The sequence below is a fragment of the Aulostomus chinensis genome, chromosome 17, assembly GCF_037954235.1.
Source record: "Aulostomus chinensis isolate RoL2024-O1b breed Wild chromosome 17, RoL_Achi_v1.0, whole genome shotgun sequence".
In the NCBI taxonomy this organism is placed as follows: Eukaryota; Metazoa; Chordata; class Actinopteri; order Syngnathiformes; family Aulostomidae; genus Aulostomus; species Aulostomus chinensis.
Window position 1 is genome coordinate 12,173,027 of NC_141336.1, and position 16,876 is coordinate 12,189,902.

The following is a 16,876-nucleotide window of genomic DNA, read 5'->3' on the forward strand; positions in this document are numbered from 1 at the left end:
GAAGGGAAGGAGGAAAAATAAACCACACGAGAGTAGGGTCGCAAAATTAAAAAACAAAAAAAAAGTCAGAAATGTTCCGTGGGCTTTACTGTAAAAGGAAAACTGGAAATTTTGGGGGTAATTCATAGTAACGCGTACGCAGACATAAATATACGCTTTTTTATATTCTCATCAGCAGATAATCATGCAAACATTTCTAATGCATTTTTTAAAAAAATGAAATTTTGACCCCATTTATTTATGAGTCAGGTGTGGCCTCAAAAACCCCGCAGTAGCAAGACACGAATAATTTATGCATGTGATGGACTCCAGTTGATTCATGTTGATTCCATTAAAATCCCATAAACTCACGTCAATTATCATACTGTCTATTTCGTTACAGTCTCGTATAAAGTTTTCAAATCTTTTTGAAAAAAAGAAAAAAAAAACGATCATTTTTGGAAATTCCTGAAACATGGACAGTTTCAACCCAACACTTTACCAGGTGAAAAGGAAAGGATCAAGGAATTTTAAGTATCATAGGGAAGGCCAGGGCTGGTATCATTGAAACAAAGACGATTAAACAGCTCTTTACAGTAAAGCGTGGGGTCTCACTTACAGCAGACGAGCAACAGCAAGACAAAGAAAGACAGAGCGAGACTGAGAGACTGTTATTGACATCAGGCATGGCTAATTGACCCCAGTCTGGGTGACAGGAGTGCATTGTGGGTAAGTGGGGCGTGTGGCCTTGGGGAAGATAGAGGGAGGATGTAGGCTAATGAACACACTGCCAGGTGTGAGTGTGTGTGTGTGTGTGTGAGTGTGTCTGTGTGTGTGTGTGTATGTCGTTGCACATGGGCAGAATGAGCACATCTGCTGTTCCCACGGTAACAAGCAACATCCACCTCAGTCACGGTTCATAGTCCATTCATGAGGACTCCAGAGATGGAAGCGTTTGTGTAAGTCAGTTCATGCGTGCGTGTACCAATGACAAAAATACAGCATGAGATGAGAGAGAAGCAATGACACACAATGTTAACAAACTGCTAATAGTTTCAGCAATGCCCCCCCACAGACATATAAAAATAACAGGCAGCACACAATTCAATTACTGTATAGAGTATATAAACTGCTGGGACCCATGAATGTATATACAGTGTTGTACTACATTCCTATAAGTGCTCTGGCTCCCTCCCACAGACCAGAAGTGAATGGTTGACCGGAGTGTGAGAGTAAATGGCTGTTTGTCTCAATATATCAGCCCTGTGATTGACAGGCGACCTGGCCAGTGTATAGCCCGCCTCTTGCCCAATTTCAGTCGGGACCGATTCCAGCTCCACACGACCCGAGACAGGAATGTAATTTACTGCTACAGCAACCATAACTGATCTACATGTTCTTGTGCACATGGACTGTTTGACCTTTGTGCAAAATGTAGCAAAGATGTGTGGATGACAGAAGTGAAACTCCAAGGGGGGATTACCATTCTAAATTAGGTACATCTAGGTTATCATCTGGATTTATGACCAGATTTACAGATAATTTACTTCCTGACGCCTTATCTTCAGTGCTATACCAAGATTCATATTAACTAATTCTGCACAAAAATGTGATTTTGATAAAAAAAAAAACATCCATTTTATAAATGTAGATTGTTAAAAAAAAATTGCAAATTTACATTAGCTGAATTGCTAAATATTATCAGGTGTTATTTTTTTTGCCCTCTTTGTCAAATAATATGAGAATAGTAATGTTCTTCGACCACAACATAACTAAATTTGTGCGTCCAGAGTTTGCTTACATCATTGAAATATTAACTTGTGCCTGATATAACAAACAAAAACAGTGGTTCAACAAACTTTTGCTTGCATTCCTATACGCATCTGTCGATAACAATATTGATTCTGATACCATTATCATGAAAATTATCAATATTATTGTTGTTGGCACTGTGTTTAAAGTTACTTTGATGCTGTCATGAAACTGGGCAGCATTTTTTTAACAGGAACAAAAATATCCACAAACAAACTAAGCTTTAATGTATTCAGAGCGCTTTCTATAACCCACCATTAATCGATCAATTATCAATTAATGGTGGGTTCATGGCACAAGCAATGGAATTTACATGGATCGGATCTGTTGTTAAATTTGCAATCCGTTCATGGAGTCCGCATTGCATCTCCATGAACATCAACATGGACACTTCATCTTTAAGTATATGCAACATCCTGCTGCCATAAATACTCATTAGAGCACTGAATCTGAGACTGAAAACAGCAGTGAACCGCCTCTACACCTGCTTGAAAGCAGAGGTTATTTATATTCTGGATGTGTTATCATAATTGTTTTCTTACATCTTCAGAGGAAACAAATGGGCTTGGAGTGAAAAGTCAAAGTCAGTGTGCATAATAATTCCAAAACTGAGGGAAGCACAAACCGCTGCAGTGGAGCTGTACAAAGACCAGTGATGAGAAGGCCTCACTAGGCAGAACACTGTTTGTAACAGTAATAACAGAGTTGAGACAAAATACAGATACTGCAATATATCTCAATACTTCCTCTTGTGATACATGATCAATGTGAAGGCACCAAATATCAATATCTTTATCAGAGGAGTTGTTGATCTAAACAGATTCCCCATTGCCGTTTTGAAGTTGGCCTATTCCATCCGAGTCCCTTTTGCCAGGTTTTCACCCCGGGCTGCTTCTCTGAGGTGTGTGTGTGTGTGTGTGTGTGTGTGTGTGTGTGTGTGTGTGTGTGTGTGTGTGTGTGTGTGTGTGTGTGTGTGTGTGTGTGTGTGTGTGTGTGTATTTGTGTGTATGTAAGGGTATGTGTGGCAGTGGGGTAGCTAGGGGATGCATGGGCAGCATGCTGAAAGAGATAGAGTAAAAAAAAAAACTTCCACAGCCCTTTGCAGCATGACCTCCAGCGGATAAGAGAGATATAACACCTTTGAAGTCGGTTCTTAGGAGAGCAGGCGGGGCAGGAGGCGGAGAGGTGGGACTGAGTACAAAACAGACAGGGCTACTACCAACAACACAGGACCAGAGATACAGTAGGTGTGACTGCTTAATGAGGTCAGTTTGAGTCCTCATCCAAATCTACATCCCATCCATTTGTTTACATCCTGACTGCCAAAGGAACAAAGAGCACTCAGAGCTCCAAGCCATGCTGCCTCTAAGGATGAATATAATATCAAAATCCCTTCATATTGTATAGTTTCTTCAAAACCCCAAAGTCTTCTAAATCATGGATTCAGAACACGCTCCATTCCATCTCCAGGAGCTTAACACTTATCATGCTAATTAAAGCACATGGATATTAAGCTAGAAATCTGGACTGCTCTTTAAGAGAGGAAAGAAAAGTTGCAACAAAAAAAAAAAAGCAGCAGGTCTTTGTGCTCCTACACATGCAATTCAACTCAGCTCCTTTTCGGCAGGTGTGAGCACTGTGTTTTTAAGAAATTCACTTTTTATATATTTTGATCTTTTTTTCCATCAAAATACAGCATATGGTACTCTAATTTTTCACAAAGATCAACCATTACATCAAATATACAGTTTCCAGTTCACAGATCCAGAATACAATCAAGAGGATTTTCCCAAGCCAAAATGTTCTCTTTTTGAACCATTTCACGTGGGATTTTGATGGAAAACTGTCTTTAAAATGTCCAGCAAAATACTGCTACATCCCTCCAGTGGCTGAGAACAGTCATCAGGATCTGGGAAATATTATTTGATCCAGATCGCCTCCAGAAGTTAATCACTTGTTCCTTACAATCATACTTTCCACCAAATGCCATCAAAATCAGTCAACGATATCTTAGTGGAAGTAGTTATCCTCCTCCTGATCCACCTTTGTGTGTTGTTCAGTATCCTCAGCTCATCAGTGTTTAAGTTTAGATGTGAACTTTGGAGGGCTCAGACATGCGCAACACTTATTAGCCACTCTGGGAATGTCATACCAAACGATAAAAAGGAAAAAAAAAAAAAAGCCTCAATACACAACCCAAGGTTCAATAGGAGGGAAAAGTTATATATAACTGTGTATATTCAGACACACATCCACACACACACACACACACACACACACACACACACTCACACACACACACACACACACACACACACACACACACACACACACACACGCATGGCTCATTAACTCCACCATCACTGAGAAAGTACAGCTATGGCAGCATAACACAGTGGCAATTCTGTTGATGATATTTATTCAGCTCATGCTGGGGGTGTTTTTCTTCTCCATAATGTGTAAATCTAAATTAACTCCAACTTTGACCCCAAAACTGCAATTCAAACTGAATCGTTACATCCCTGATCCACTTTAAAAATAAACTTTTTCAAGAGCCACAAAGAAATCCTATACATTTGACATAAATATTATCACTGGTAATCTGTCTGGATTTTTCATAAAGACTCCTGTTAATACTTTCAAAATGTGAAATGGGCATTTCCAACAATCATATACATAATAGACAAATCCAAGGTTACAAAAAGTATTCTTTTTTTCCATGTAATATTTCCAGACGAATAAATGACAATGTAGATGCAACATGACAAAAGAATTCCAGAATCTGGATCCTCCTCAAAATGCAGTTGGTTCTTTCATGACCCCCCTAGTCTAGCAACCACTAGGTTTTAGCCAATCATCCAAAAAACACACTCACCAATCACATCCTCCTCTTTGGCAAAAGTCATCATTCACATGTTCATACACCGGCTTCAGGACAACATGATACAAACACACGCAGTAACATGTCACTTCAAACATTCTTCTTCCTAGCAAACAAACACTTGCACGCACACACACGGCTACTTTTTGAATCGTACAAAAGACCATACAGTGCAGGTCCCCAACACACACACACTGCTCACCAGTGTGTGTGTGTGTCAGAGTCACTAGTGAATATTTAAAGAGAATGTGAAGCACTTTGCCTGAGGAGGACCAGAGTGGATGTGTTCTGTCATCACAGAGAAGTAGATTGGTTGCTTCTTTTCTCTTTCTGCTGCTTCTTCTATTGCTGCATGGAGACAGCACAGTCATGGAGATGTGAAATATGAAAACAGGGGGTGCGCACGCACACGTGCATACACACACACACAAACACACACACACACACACACACACACACACACACACACACACACACACACACACACACACACACACACACACACACACACACGACAAAGCACCGGAAATGTTTTGTTACTGCCAAAGCTGAGGAGACAGTCAGCGAGGCGATGGGATGTATGTGTCATCCTTCACGTGTCTGCGTGAGTGTGAACGTGTGTGTCAGTACAACATTTGTGTTCTTGTGACCGAGATATGATTAGTCGCCCTCTAAACTCACATCTATCAGGAAGAAAAATGCCTTTTCCACTGGGCATGACCAGGAGTTGTAATTAATCAATTGGTCAGTCAATAAGTCTGTCAGTCAATAAGTCGTCCTGTCAGTAAGTCACACGAGCCAGCAATGGATGCCATCCAACCGTAGCATATATACATCCTGAGTCCTGAGAACTGCATTTCCCAGAAGCCCTATCAAATATTCACAGCTATCAGAAAGAAGGTGAAGAGAAACAGAAGCGTGATAAAACAGAAAAGGAAGGAGGATGAAAAAGATGATGAGAAAGAGAGTGACAACAGCAGCAAAGAGAGAGAGAGAGAGAGAGAGAGAGAGAGAGAGAGAGAGGGAGAGAGAGGAAAATGGAGGAGAGCGGAGAGGGAATGTGTTTAATTATTCAGTATTACCCATGTTCTCTATTTATGGACCTTTTAGAGCAGCAAGTAAAAAGTTATATATACACATACTGTAGGTTCCCTTAAGAAGAGCTCACTAGGGAGGTTTCAGCCCCAAAAACTGGGAGATGAGAAGAAAAACGTGATTACATATTGATAAGAGAAATGCACGGATGTGAAAGAAGTAAAGGGGGATGAATAGACAGACAGGAAACAGCACTGCCATGGAGATGTAAGAAGAGAAAGAAAAAAACATGAGAAAGGGAAGCAGAGAGCTAAAATTATCTTCGTGGCGACTCGTCTATCAATGGACAAACTATTTTTTGCTGACAGGGGAATGGCAACAAAAACAACCTGGGACAACTTCTCAAGATGAGTTTTAATTGAGATTTTGTGTGTATATGTGTGTAATAGAGAGAGAGAGAGAGAGAGAGAGAGAGAGAGAGAGAGAAGGATAGAGGGAAAGAGAGGAAAGAGCACTGTGGAGGAGATCTGTATCATTTAACTAGATGTGGTAATGGAATTGTTGATAACCCTGTTATCTCTTGCTCCAGAACTGCAGCTATATACATTACTGACCTGCCATCACCAATCACATAAAACTTCACTGGCCATTACTGTCACACACAAAAGGATGCATGCATGGGTACACATAAACCTACATATCTTTAGCTGCATTATGCATGGTCCGCTGAGTAAAATTCTACTGCAGCAGCATGCGCAGGAGGCTAGTTTGAAAGCTGTGGTTGAGCTGCAAAGGGATCGCTATCAAAGAAATGATCAAACCTCACACTCTGCATTACTGGCTCCTATATTGAGGGTTATTTTTAATTCCAAATACAATAAAATTACATAAAATCTACAAACCGAAACATTTTCACTTGAAAAAAAAAATCCCAAATGTAGCCTAAATTTTCTAAACTGTATGTATTTTTCATTTTCAGTGAATCGAAAACCGGATTTTATCCTTTTTGCAAAAGTTTCACAAACCAAATTTACCAAGGAACCAAATACTCCAGTAAAGGAGGGTCTTTTACATTCTCGATTTTGTGAAGACACGCAGAAAATAGAAAACAAAAACCTCTTCCTTTTACTTATTTACCAATTCTTATTGTCAGCGCTGGTATACAAAGGCGAAAGAGGATTACTGGCCTCTGCCACACAACTGTTGCGCAACGATGGACGGCCCTCGCTCTCATTCACTCAAGTACAGGAAGTGGAAATAAAAACACACATATGAACTTTTTAAAAATACAAATATAATCTAATTGGCAGAGGAGGTGACATGCAGAGGTGTATGAATATCCACGGTATCGCAGAGACAAGCCCCAGCCGCTGGACACAAACTCAAGTCACATAGCTCATCAAACCACTGCAGTCACCACTCTAAAAATGCAGGGAAGCTTAGTCACATTCGATGACATAACTCATGTCTTCATGACACAATGTAATAAATTTATTGCTGACCAGCACGTTAGTGAGTGTTATCAACTTTGACCCTGCAAAGTCTGGTTCAACTGACGTCATTTCTCCACTCAGGTTCGGCCTAGCGTCCACCCCGCTTCTGTACGTAGTCTTGTTCAAGGGCAAGTTCAGAGAAGCTTATCGCGTTCAGACTGGTTGTTTTGGACTGTCATTTATCTGGCAGCCTGGTGTGTTCCATCCGTTTGGCTAATGGTAGACACAGCTGCCCGCTGACAGTGTGCGGCTTTCGCTAAGCGGAGCCTGGCACGGTGCGAGGCTTCCTCTATCATGGAACCGGCCTGCTTCATTGCATCGCGGTTTCTTGCAGGGAAAAAAAAAATCCAGCCGTTTGTTTTTCAGACCTGATGATAAAACCTTTTAACCTGGTGCTCTGGTTTCATGAGTTCACGTCTGAGAACGTCACCACACACATCATACACACTAGCCTCACTTCGATTCTTCCTCCAACAAACTGAATCCAAAATGGAGATAAAAAAATGTCGTAGCTCCTCACCGTCTACCTTTGTTTAATGCTAACATTAGCAGCAGTACGTGCCGTTAACAGTCCAGCTAGGCGCTCCTGACACTGTTATAAATTACAATCCTGTTTAACAATTTTATTTGAAAATATTTACCGTTTTGATGGTTTTCTTTGATTTTATATGATTTTGACCTATTTGTTTTGGGTTCCTCCTCGTTCCACTTGACGGAGCTCACAGCTCGTTACAGTGTGGGACTTGCACCGTATACGCAATATACACATACTGTGACATCTACCTGGCTGCCATGAGCTTCATGAGCTTTCTGTGTTCAAATATGATGCACTTTTGCTTTAAATCAAACTAATTCAAAAACACTACTTTAAGCACATAAAGAAAGAGAAAATACACAAATAATAAAAATGCAACTTTTTAGAGGTGTCAAACAGTAGCAGCAACAGAATGGACTTCAGTATAGACCCCATTTAATGTAATAAAGTGGGAGCCAGCCAATCTTGAGCAAGCCAGAGTAGATCAGTAGACTTCAGAGCTAACAGAGCAACGCTGTTGCCATAGGCATTCTTTAGCAGGGTAATGTATATAGGAACAGACTGACTGAATGTCAGCCAGTAAATGAGCTGTGACTTTCACCAAGACAGCACAGTCAGCAATACATGGATACACATAACTCTCCTGCTCTCCAATCCTGTGTGTTTTGTGTTTTTTGCACCTTTCTATCGCTCTGTCTCTCTCTCGCGCTCTCTCTCTAACACACACACACACACACACACACACACACACACACACACACACACACACACACGGATGAGGAGCATAAAAAGGCATGTCAGACCTCTGCCCGACCTTTCATCTAGTCCAATCTGTTGGAAGAACAGCTCATCTCCATCACCAACTGACCTTGACGAGCTGTTCCATTAGAGACACTATCACACACACACCTGAACCCACAAGGGCCTTCATATGCCTGCACCTTCAGATATTTGAACCAACACATTTATTTATCCCAGCGATTGTTGACTAAAACAAAGTGCCACAGGCCAGTGTCACATCCTGCAGAGTGGCAGCGTGAAGCAGGAAAAGGAAGCGGGGAGGTGGGCCATCATGGAGGCAAGAGGAAGTCAAGAAAACCAAATGGACGGAGATAGTGAGGCAGCAGGAAACCCATGTGTCCAGCTTCATACCGCAGTGATGTCACAACAACAGATCATACAAGCACAAACACTTGCTGAGTCAAGAGTTACACTTCCCCTTGAATATTATAATCGAGTTTTATAATCCCCTTGCAGACATGTATGAAAGAATCTAAATAAAGTAAATGTGAAGAAAAGGAAGTAAAAAAAAATTCTATAAAACACAATTGAATAGAACCCAGTTTCTGGTTCCTCTCTGTATTTAAGTCACTTTAACATCCATTTCCCTCAAGCTGCTTTTATCTCGTCATATCTTCACTTGCAGCACATTTTTACTCTTTATTCAATGTACTTTCACAGAATATTTAACAACTAAAAGCAAGAAGGCACATAGTCAGAAATATAAATGCGCATCCAAGTCTGTGCATCTGCATATCTTACCTTGTACACCTGCCCGTAGGTGCCATTTCCCACCAGCTCAACCAACTCAAAGATGCCAGCAGGATCCTAGAAAGACAAAGAGAAACAGTGTAAGATTTTTAGGATCATAGTAGGAGCATTTATCTTTTGCAAACTAGTAGTGCAGGGCAATGTCTACATATAGCATTGATATTGTGAAGTTGTACTAGATAACATGTTGGGTTTTGTATTTATATTGTGATCATGGTGGTGCAGTGGTCAGCACTGTCGCCTCACAGCAAGAAGGCTCCGGGTTCAAGCCCCAGCTCCAGCACAGGATCTTTCTGTGTGGAGTCTCCATGTTCTCTCTGTTCCTGTGTGGGTTCTCTCTGGTACTCCAGCTTCCTCCCACAGTCCAAAGACATCAAGAGAGGGCGAGGCTGATTGATACTCTAAATTGACCGTAGGTGTGACTGTGAGTGTGAATGGTTGTCTGTCAATATGTGTTGGTCCTGTGATGGACTGGAGACCTGTCCAGGGTGAACCCCGCCTCTCATCTGAAGCCCCCCCCCAGCCTTAACAGGATAAGCGGTAGAAAATGGATGGATGGGTTGTGATCATGCTACACACCTATGACATGCACAGCGTGGGGCTGGAGATGACAATGTGGGAAACCAGTTAGATCCAGGCCTTAATATCTTACACAACTATTAACAGGTGATGACTTTGATGATCCTCACTGTCACCACTAAGAATCGATTTTTTTATCTACCTTAAATGTGGGTAGTAAAACCAGTTTTCATAGTTTAAATTAGCTAGGACATTGGATTTTAGGTCTGCATGTGCTCCAGTCAAAGAGCACTTCAAAGAAACACAGTCCAGGAAATGTTCATCTCTAAATATTTTATGGCCCCATTCCCATTGACCATAAAACCCAGTAACACCATGTAAAATCTGTTTTTTTATTGCAATAAGAACAGGTTTATTTGCCGAGTCAAAGAACGCTGCAGCAGACATGGGTGTTTATCAACTCCAAAAGCTATTAAAATGGGACTGTTTTGACACCTTTCGCTTCTTTCCAGTGCAGTGACTGCGTATGTGATGCTGAAGGTGACCCCCCCCCAATAAAAAAAAAAAAAACCTGTCAGGCAGATCTTCAACAATTTGCAATGAGAATGACATCAGTGTTTTTAAAGTGGGGGTGCCCAGATTACAATGGTTTACGCTCTAAATCTACACCATGTTTTGTCACAACATTTAGAAGAAATTGTCCGCCAAGACGTCAACATATTTAGTTATCAGTAAAAGGTACGAAACACTTTTGAGTGCATTGTCGTGATTGGTTTCTGACTAAATACCTGCAGAACGAATGATGGTCCCACCATCTCCTGCAGGGTTTTGCGCTATTTAGCAAATGAATGCTAACACTAAGTTCATGTACATCACATACTTTACGCCATGTTAGCTTTACTGAAACTAAAAGTAGCCAGGTTGCCAAGACAGATCTAAACACATCCTTGATACTGAGTAGCTCAAATAGTTCATAAAACTACACACACACACACACACACACACACACACACACACACACACACACACACACACACACACACACACACACACACACACACACACACACACACACACACACATACACCTCCCCCTTCCTCTCTGTCGCATGTTGCTACGGCTTTCTAACAATAGCTGGTATTCGCCCTCTCCTTCCTCCTGCCTTCTTTTTCCAAGCTGAAGTCCATCTACGTCCTTCTCACTCTCTTATCTCACCCTTTCTTTGTCATTACAAGTCTTTCTTCAGTTCTCCTCGCATTCCAACAGCTGAGAGGCTTTAATCAGCCTCTGTGATGACTCTTTTCTGCCTGTTTCTCTGCCATTTTAAAGGTTTAAAGACGCCAGAAGGAACGTTGCTGATTTTAATTGACTCTGTGGACATTCCCCATGAGCACCACCTCCTCATGTCATAAAAAACTCCCCATGTATGTAGTTGTTCTGGGAGCAAATAAAAGAAGGGGAGCTGTGTGTATTTTCTTTTTTGGAGCTGAATGCCTGATCCACTACTATTGGCCATCAATTTTTTTAGACATTCATAGCCGCCTGAAACGTGACCTTGCGCTCTAAATTGTCATCTGACATTCCATCTGGTGCCACTAGTAGGTTCATTATTTGCTATAAGTTTGTAAAATGGCTGAAGTATGTCTTTTGATATGAGAAAAAATGGCTGAAGAAAAAAAAAATGCCAAAATGTGTTGAAAAAGGGGCATTTCCATTTACCAATTTGCACGTTTACTCTTTTTGTAGGCTTCAAACACAACCTCAAGAAAACTTTTTTTTATAAGACATGTTACCATTTTCATCTGCCTTTGGTTTTAATGCACTACTTCAAAATGGGCCCCAAAATGCACGCCTGGGAACACAAGCATTTTTCAAAAGCGATTATCAGGATTATCGAATAAATAAGTGTGAGATTTAGAGGAATGAGGCAACTCAAATCTCTAGAGTTCTCTTCACATCTACTTGATCAGATGAAAATATATCAAAAATTCCTAATCTAAAGGATTGTTATGAAGGACTTTGAATGCTGTAGGCTCTCAAAAGAACTCCAGGACAGTAGATCATCCAGATCCATTTTTTTCTCGGTTCATTCACCAAAATAAACTGCACCGTTGTGTAAATCTGAAAAGGGAACTGGGAGAACAGACGATATTACACGATATCCACCTCTCACAGACAATTCCCTTCTCAAAAAAGCATCTTTTTTTTTCCAGTCTGAAAAGCCGCACATGTATTATTTATATTCCCACTCCCTGTGTTCTCAAACCTCATCACTTCTCTGCCTCGGCTCTTCTTTCATTCACTCGCTTTGTCGTGTTCTCTCACTATCCATGCCATAACATGCAGATATGTGACTGCATAAGGAAACAGCACAACATGATGAAAGAAATAACAAAAGTGCATTTTGAGCCCATGCTGCATTTGTGTATTTCACTATAAAGACTGACTGTTCCTCTTTCTTCTATTCATCTTCTCAGTTTTCCCTCCTTACTTTTCCCCTGTTCCTCCCTTACATTATCTCCCCGGCTGTCTCTATATGTTAGCTTCTGCCGGTCTCAGCAGAGCTGTCAACCTGTCAGCTGTAGCTGAAGATGGAGCCTTGTGCTTTTCTTCTTCTCTCCTTCTTTTTCTTGTTGTTTTTTTTTTTACCTTTCTTTCCCTGTGTTGTGCACAAATACACTTTCCTTTATGCAAAAAAACAAAAAACAAAACCTCAGACAAACTCATTCTCTCGCACTTTGTCTCAAGTACATCCTCCTGCTGTCTCGCTCGTAACCACACACAAACAACACAAACACACACACACACACACACACACACACACACACACACACACACACACACACACACACACACACACACACACACACTCATACTGTGCCAGAAGCATACTCCCACGTGAGGGCTAGTGTTCAAATGTTCTAACGAGTATGAGTGGGCTCAAAATGTGTCGAACTAAATGCTTGTATGTGTGCAAAAGACAGTCAGGGGGGCTGGTGCAGACACAGCATCCACAAGTGTGCCTGTTTGCATGGAAAATTATGCTGGTAGGTTTTTGTTTTTTTTCTTCCCCTCACTTCCTTTTTCTCTCTCCAAGTGGACGCGTTTGGCAGTGGTGTGAATTAACGCTCCGAGCTGCATACAAAGTTCTGACAGGAATCCCCAAGATGCATCTAAGGATGCACACTTGCTCCCTCGCTGTCCGTTTTTACACACAGATAATAAAAAAAAATCATGTGCGCACACACACACACACACATGAGCAAGTGCATGCTTGTAAATGCATATGCATATAAAACCGCCAGCACTGGAGGACGTATCATTTAGACATGCATGTGGAGCTTTCCTTTCCTCTTTAGACGGCATACCAAATGAGTGCTGTGGCTAGAGAAACAGCATTTTTGCTGCTCCAGTTCATACATGTCCTTAGGCTTGCTGATAAAAATATAGCACGATATCATTCATATTTTATAGGCCACTTGCAGAATGAGCTCTCTGTGTGTGCTCGGGTTTTTTGCCTGCATTCATGTGAGTGTGTGCGTGCACGCCTGTGTGTCAGTGCTCTAAAGTTCCTTTTTTTCCTCATTTGGTGTTCCTGCTGAGTGTTTGCCAAAATCACATGACTGTCACATGACCTCATTGGAGGCTGATGAATCATGTCGTACCTGCTGCTGAATAATTATCACATTATCGCGACGTAAAAGTGCTCAGATGTTTCTGAGATGAGGGACTTCCCTGAACTTTGCTTCAAATTACTTAAACAAAACAGTGATTACGAGTGCTTTAAGCTTATAGAGGCATCAAATTTTAAGACACGGTTTGCCTTTTGGCCACAAGTACGATGAAGCGGCCAAACTTTAGACACTGACTGCAGCACTGAAGCCGCTCTTTTCTCCGAGCAGGGGATATTGGTCAATGAGCCATAGGCCATTAGAAATAATGGCTTTTAGAGTGCAGAGCTGCATTTCTTGTGAAAGCCACTTTATGTGTGAGGACTTTTTACTGACTGCATTTGTACTTTGATTCCTCAACATACCTTAATCTTATTCCATACATTCCTATCCTTACCAAATATATCGATCTAATCTAATCAATGCTGAAAATAGTGAAGGAACAACAAACTGATCGCAAAAAAAACTCATTTCAAGTCAATCAGGAAAACATTGAATATATTTGTTACGACACTGGACCACAACTGGTACAAGTGAGAAGGTCTAACTGCATATGAGCTTCATTGAAGCCCAAAAAAACGTAAATCATCTCCGAATCAACAAGTAAAACTATGATTACCTAGTCTACATCCAATTATACTGTTACACCTGAAGTGGGGTTGCTGTATTCTGAAGTCACGCTGGTGTACTGGAGTATGAACATACAACATATTGATTAATTATCTAAAACCTTGTTCAAACCAAAGCCTTGGTAAATCACTATGAATTGATAATAACAGGAGCAGTCTCTAGTCGTCTTTTTTTCTTTTTCCTTTCAGAAGTTTAAAATATCCTGAAGGACGATATTCATATCGGCCCAATTTAACTCGAGTCTCCTTGTTCATCATCGGTGACGAGTTCATGCGGTAAAGTTATGATTTGAAAGCTTTTCAAACAAGTTGAAAAAAAAAAGAAAAAAAAGCATTACTTTTTCAAATTCACGGTGTTTACATGTGTTTTTAAATACGCACCAAATGTAAATATCTAATTTAGATTATAGATGATGTTGACATCACAAAATATTGACCAAATCACTTCCTGTTACACGATCAGTATGGCTGACAATAACGACAAGTGCAACAACATACAACAAAATAAGAAGACTTTTCTGTGTTAACGATGACACAGTGAAAAAAAACCTGAATACAAATGCTTTGACAATTTGAGCATCACCCACCCCTCTATTCTATGCAAATCTTCAAATGAGACCATATACCTTTTTGGATACAATCTGAAAAGTGTTATGAATTTGTGTAATACCTCCTAGGCATTTCATGAAAATTAAAAAAAAAAAAAAAAAAAGCCCTATCAAGGTTCTGTGTTATCAGAGAAAGTGGAGCCTTAGATCTGCCTCCAAAATTTGGTTGCTTCATTGGTCTGGGTACAACCCCTGCACCAGATTTTGCAATACCTCGCCGACAAACATACAAACAAAGAGACGACCACGACTAAAAACTGGACAGTAGATTTAACTGTTCAATCCAAAAATGAAGGTAGAAAAACGAGCAAAGAGAATAACTATATGGAGGTAGAGAAGAAATAATTGGAAGGTCATTTCAGCCTGGTCTCTGAGGGAATGAATTAAGTATGACTGTGGAACAGTGAATATATTACGGCAACTCCAGATGACTGCTATCAACTACCCAACAACACTTGTCTAACCGGGCTAATTGCATATTAGACACTCTTTTTGTTTTTAGCTGCAACTTCCCGATTCCTTGCATATACTTCAAATCGTAAGACGGCTGATATCTGACCTTTTTTCTCATACATAAAAACTGAGTGAACTAAATAACACCCATGTAATCTTATTGCCTGTATTTTTGATCTCTCCTTTTTCATGGCGTCATCTATGTAAAATGGAATTATAAAAACAAGGCGGTCATTGGATTGTGGAACACTGGCTGTGACCTGCAGATCAAGGGCATCAAATCATAACAAAAGTTATCTCATGACACTTTACAAGGAGAGCAGCTCTACTACCACACTCCTTCAATGAATTTACACCCAACAATTCTCCATGAGGGTGGCGCGGTGGTGCAGTGGTCAGCACTGTCGCCTCACAGCAAGAAGGTTCCGGGTTCGAGTCACGGCTCGGGCACGGGATCTTTGTGTGTGGAGTGTCCATGTTCTCCCTGTTCCTGTGTCCGTTCTCTCTGGTACTCCGGCTTCCTCCCACAGTCCAAAGACATCAAGAGGGCTCCAGCCCACACCCCCCCCCCCCCCCCACAACCCTTAATAGGAACAAGCGGAAGAAAAAGGATGGATGGATTCTCCATGAGCAAGCACATCCTGCAACAGCGGTGATGAAAGCCCTACTTTCACTTTTTTTTTTCTTATTATAGTTTGTCAACTCTTTTGCAGTTCATCAATCAAACAACGGCAGATCACCTGTAAATGACTTCTAATTCTTGTGCATTAATTACTGTGCCTGAATTCCATTTTCTATACTGCTTATCCTTAAGGGTCATGCGGGGGGTGGGGGGGGTGGAGCATATCCCAGCTGACATTTGACGAGAGGCGGGGTTCACCCTGGATGGGTTGCCAGTCCGTTGCAGGCCCATCAGGGGCAATAGTGGGCTCAGTATCTTGCACAAGGACACTTCTACATGGTCATCGGGATAAGTGAGGATCAAACCAGCGACCCTTCGGTTGCTAGACGGATGGCCACTCTACCTCTGAGACATGCCACCCTTTCTGTGTCAGAATTAAAAATGTCTTCTTTCTCTTTTACAGGTCACCCTCGGTGTAGATTAGAGTGTGGAGTGGGTCATATTTTTTCCTCCCAACACAAAATTTAGCTTTTCCGACATTTAAAACTGAACTTTGCCCGGTCGGTTGCATACTGATGGGTCCAGTCAGGTTCAAGTCTGGCATCTACTCATGACTGAGTTTGTTTGTTATGGCCATGCAAATCTGAGTAATTATTATTGGAATGGTGCAGAATGTGCAGCCCTGTTGCCAGGTTTCTACCGCATTTCCTGATCGCTTTTAATGTTGGTTGGCAGTTTCACGATTGGATTCAAAGGCACACGTGAAAAAAAAAGCTTCCTTTCAGTTCTGAGAGCTGCCATTAGGTGAACCGCCACAAGTTTAGCTCATGAAACATCAAGAGATGAAACACAACCTGCTCTCTCTGCAGAATAACGGAGTCGCTGTTTGTTCCACGCTCTCCATCGTATATCCATCTCCCCCCTGAGTGGGTTTTTTATTTGAGCAAAAAACACCAACAGCACAATAAGTGACTATCCGATTTACTCTGAAACAGATCAGTGAAGATGAAATCTAATCTGTGAGAGTGTATTCAAGTAGTGGTGGTAGCAGTACGAACTTCTGATAAATAAAAACCACAGGCTCAAAT

At 41.2% G+C, this 16,876-nt stretch overlaps 1 protein-coding gene across 12 annotated transcripts in view; it reads right to left on the minus strand.

Annotated features, from left to right (window-relative positions):
* Positions 1–16,876, minus strand: part of tnika (TRAF2 and NCK interacting kinase a) — a 69,857-nt gene that overhangs the window by 47,484 nt on the left and 5,497 nt on the right. For all 12 annotated transcript variants that reach the window (XM_086182262.1, XM_086182267.1, XM_086182272.1 and 9 more), the window contains exon 2: positions 9,278–9,343. In XM_086182262.1, the coding sequence (XP_086038388.1) occupies positions 9,278–9,343 (66 nt within the window). The remainder of the gene's footprint in view (positions 1–9,277; positions 9,344–16,876) is intronic.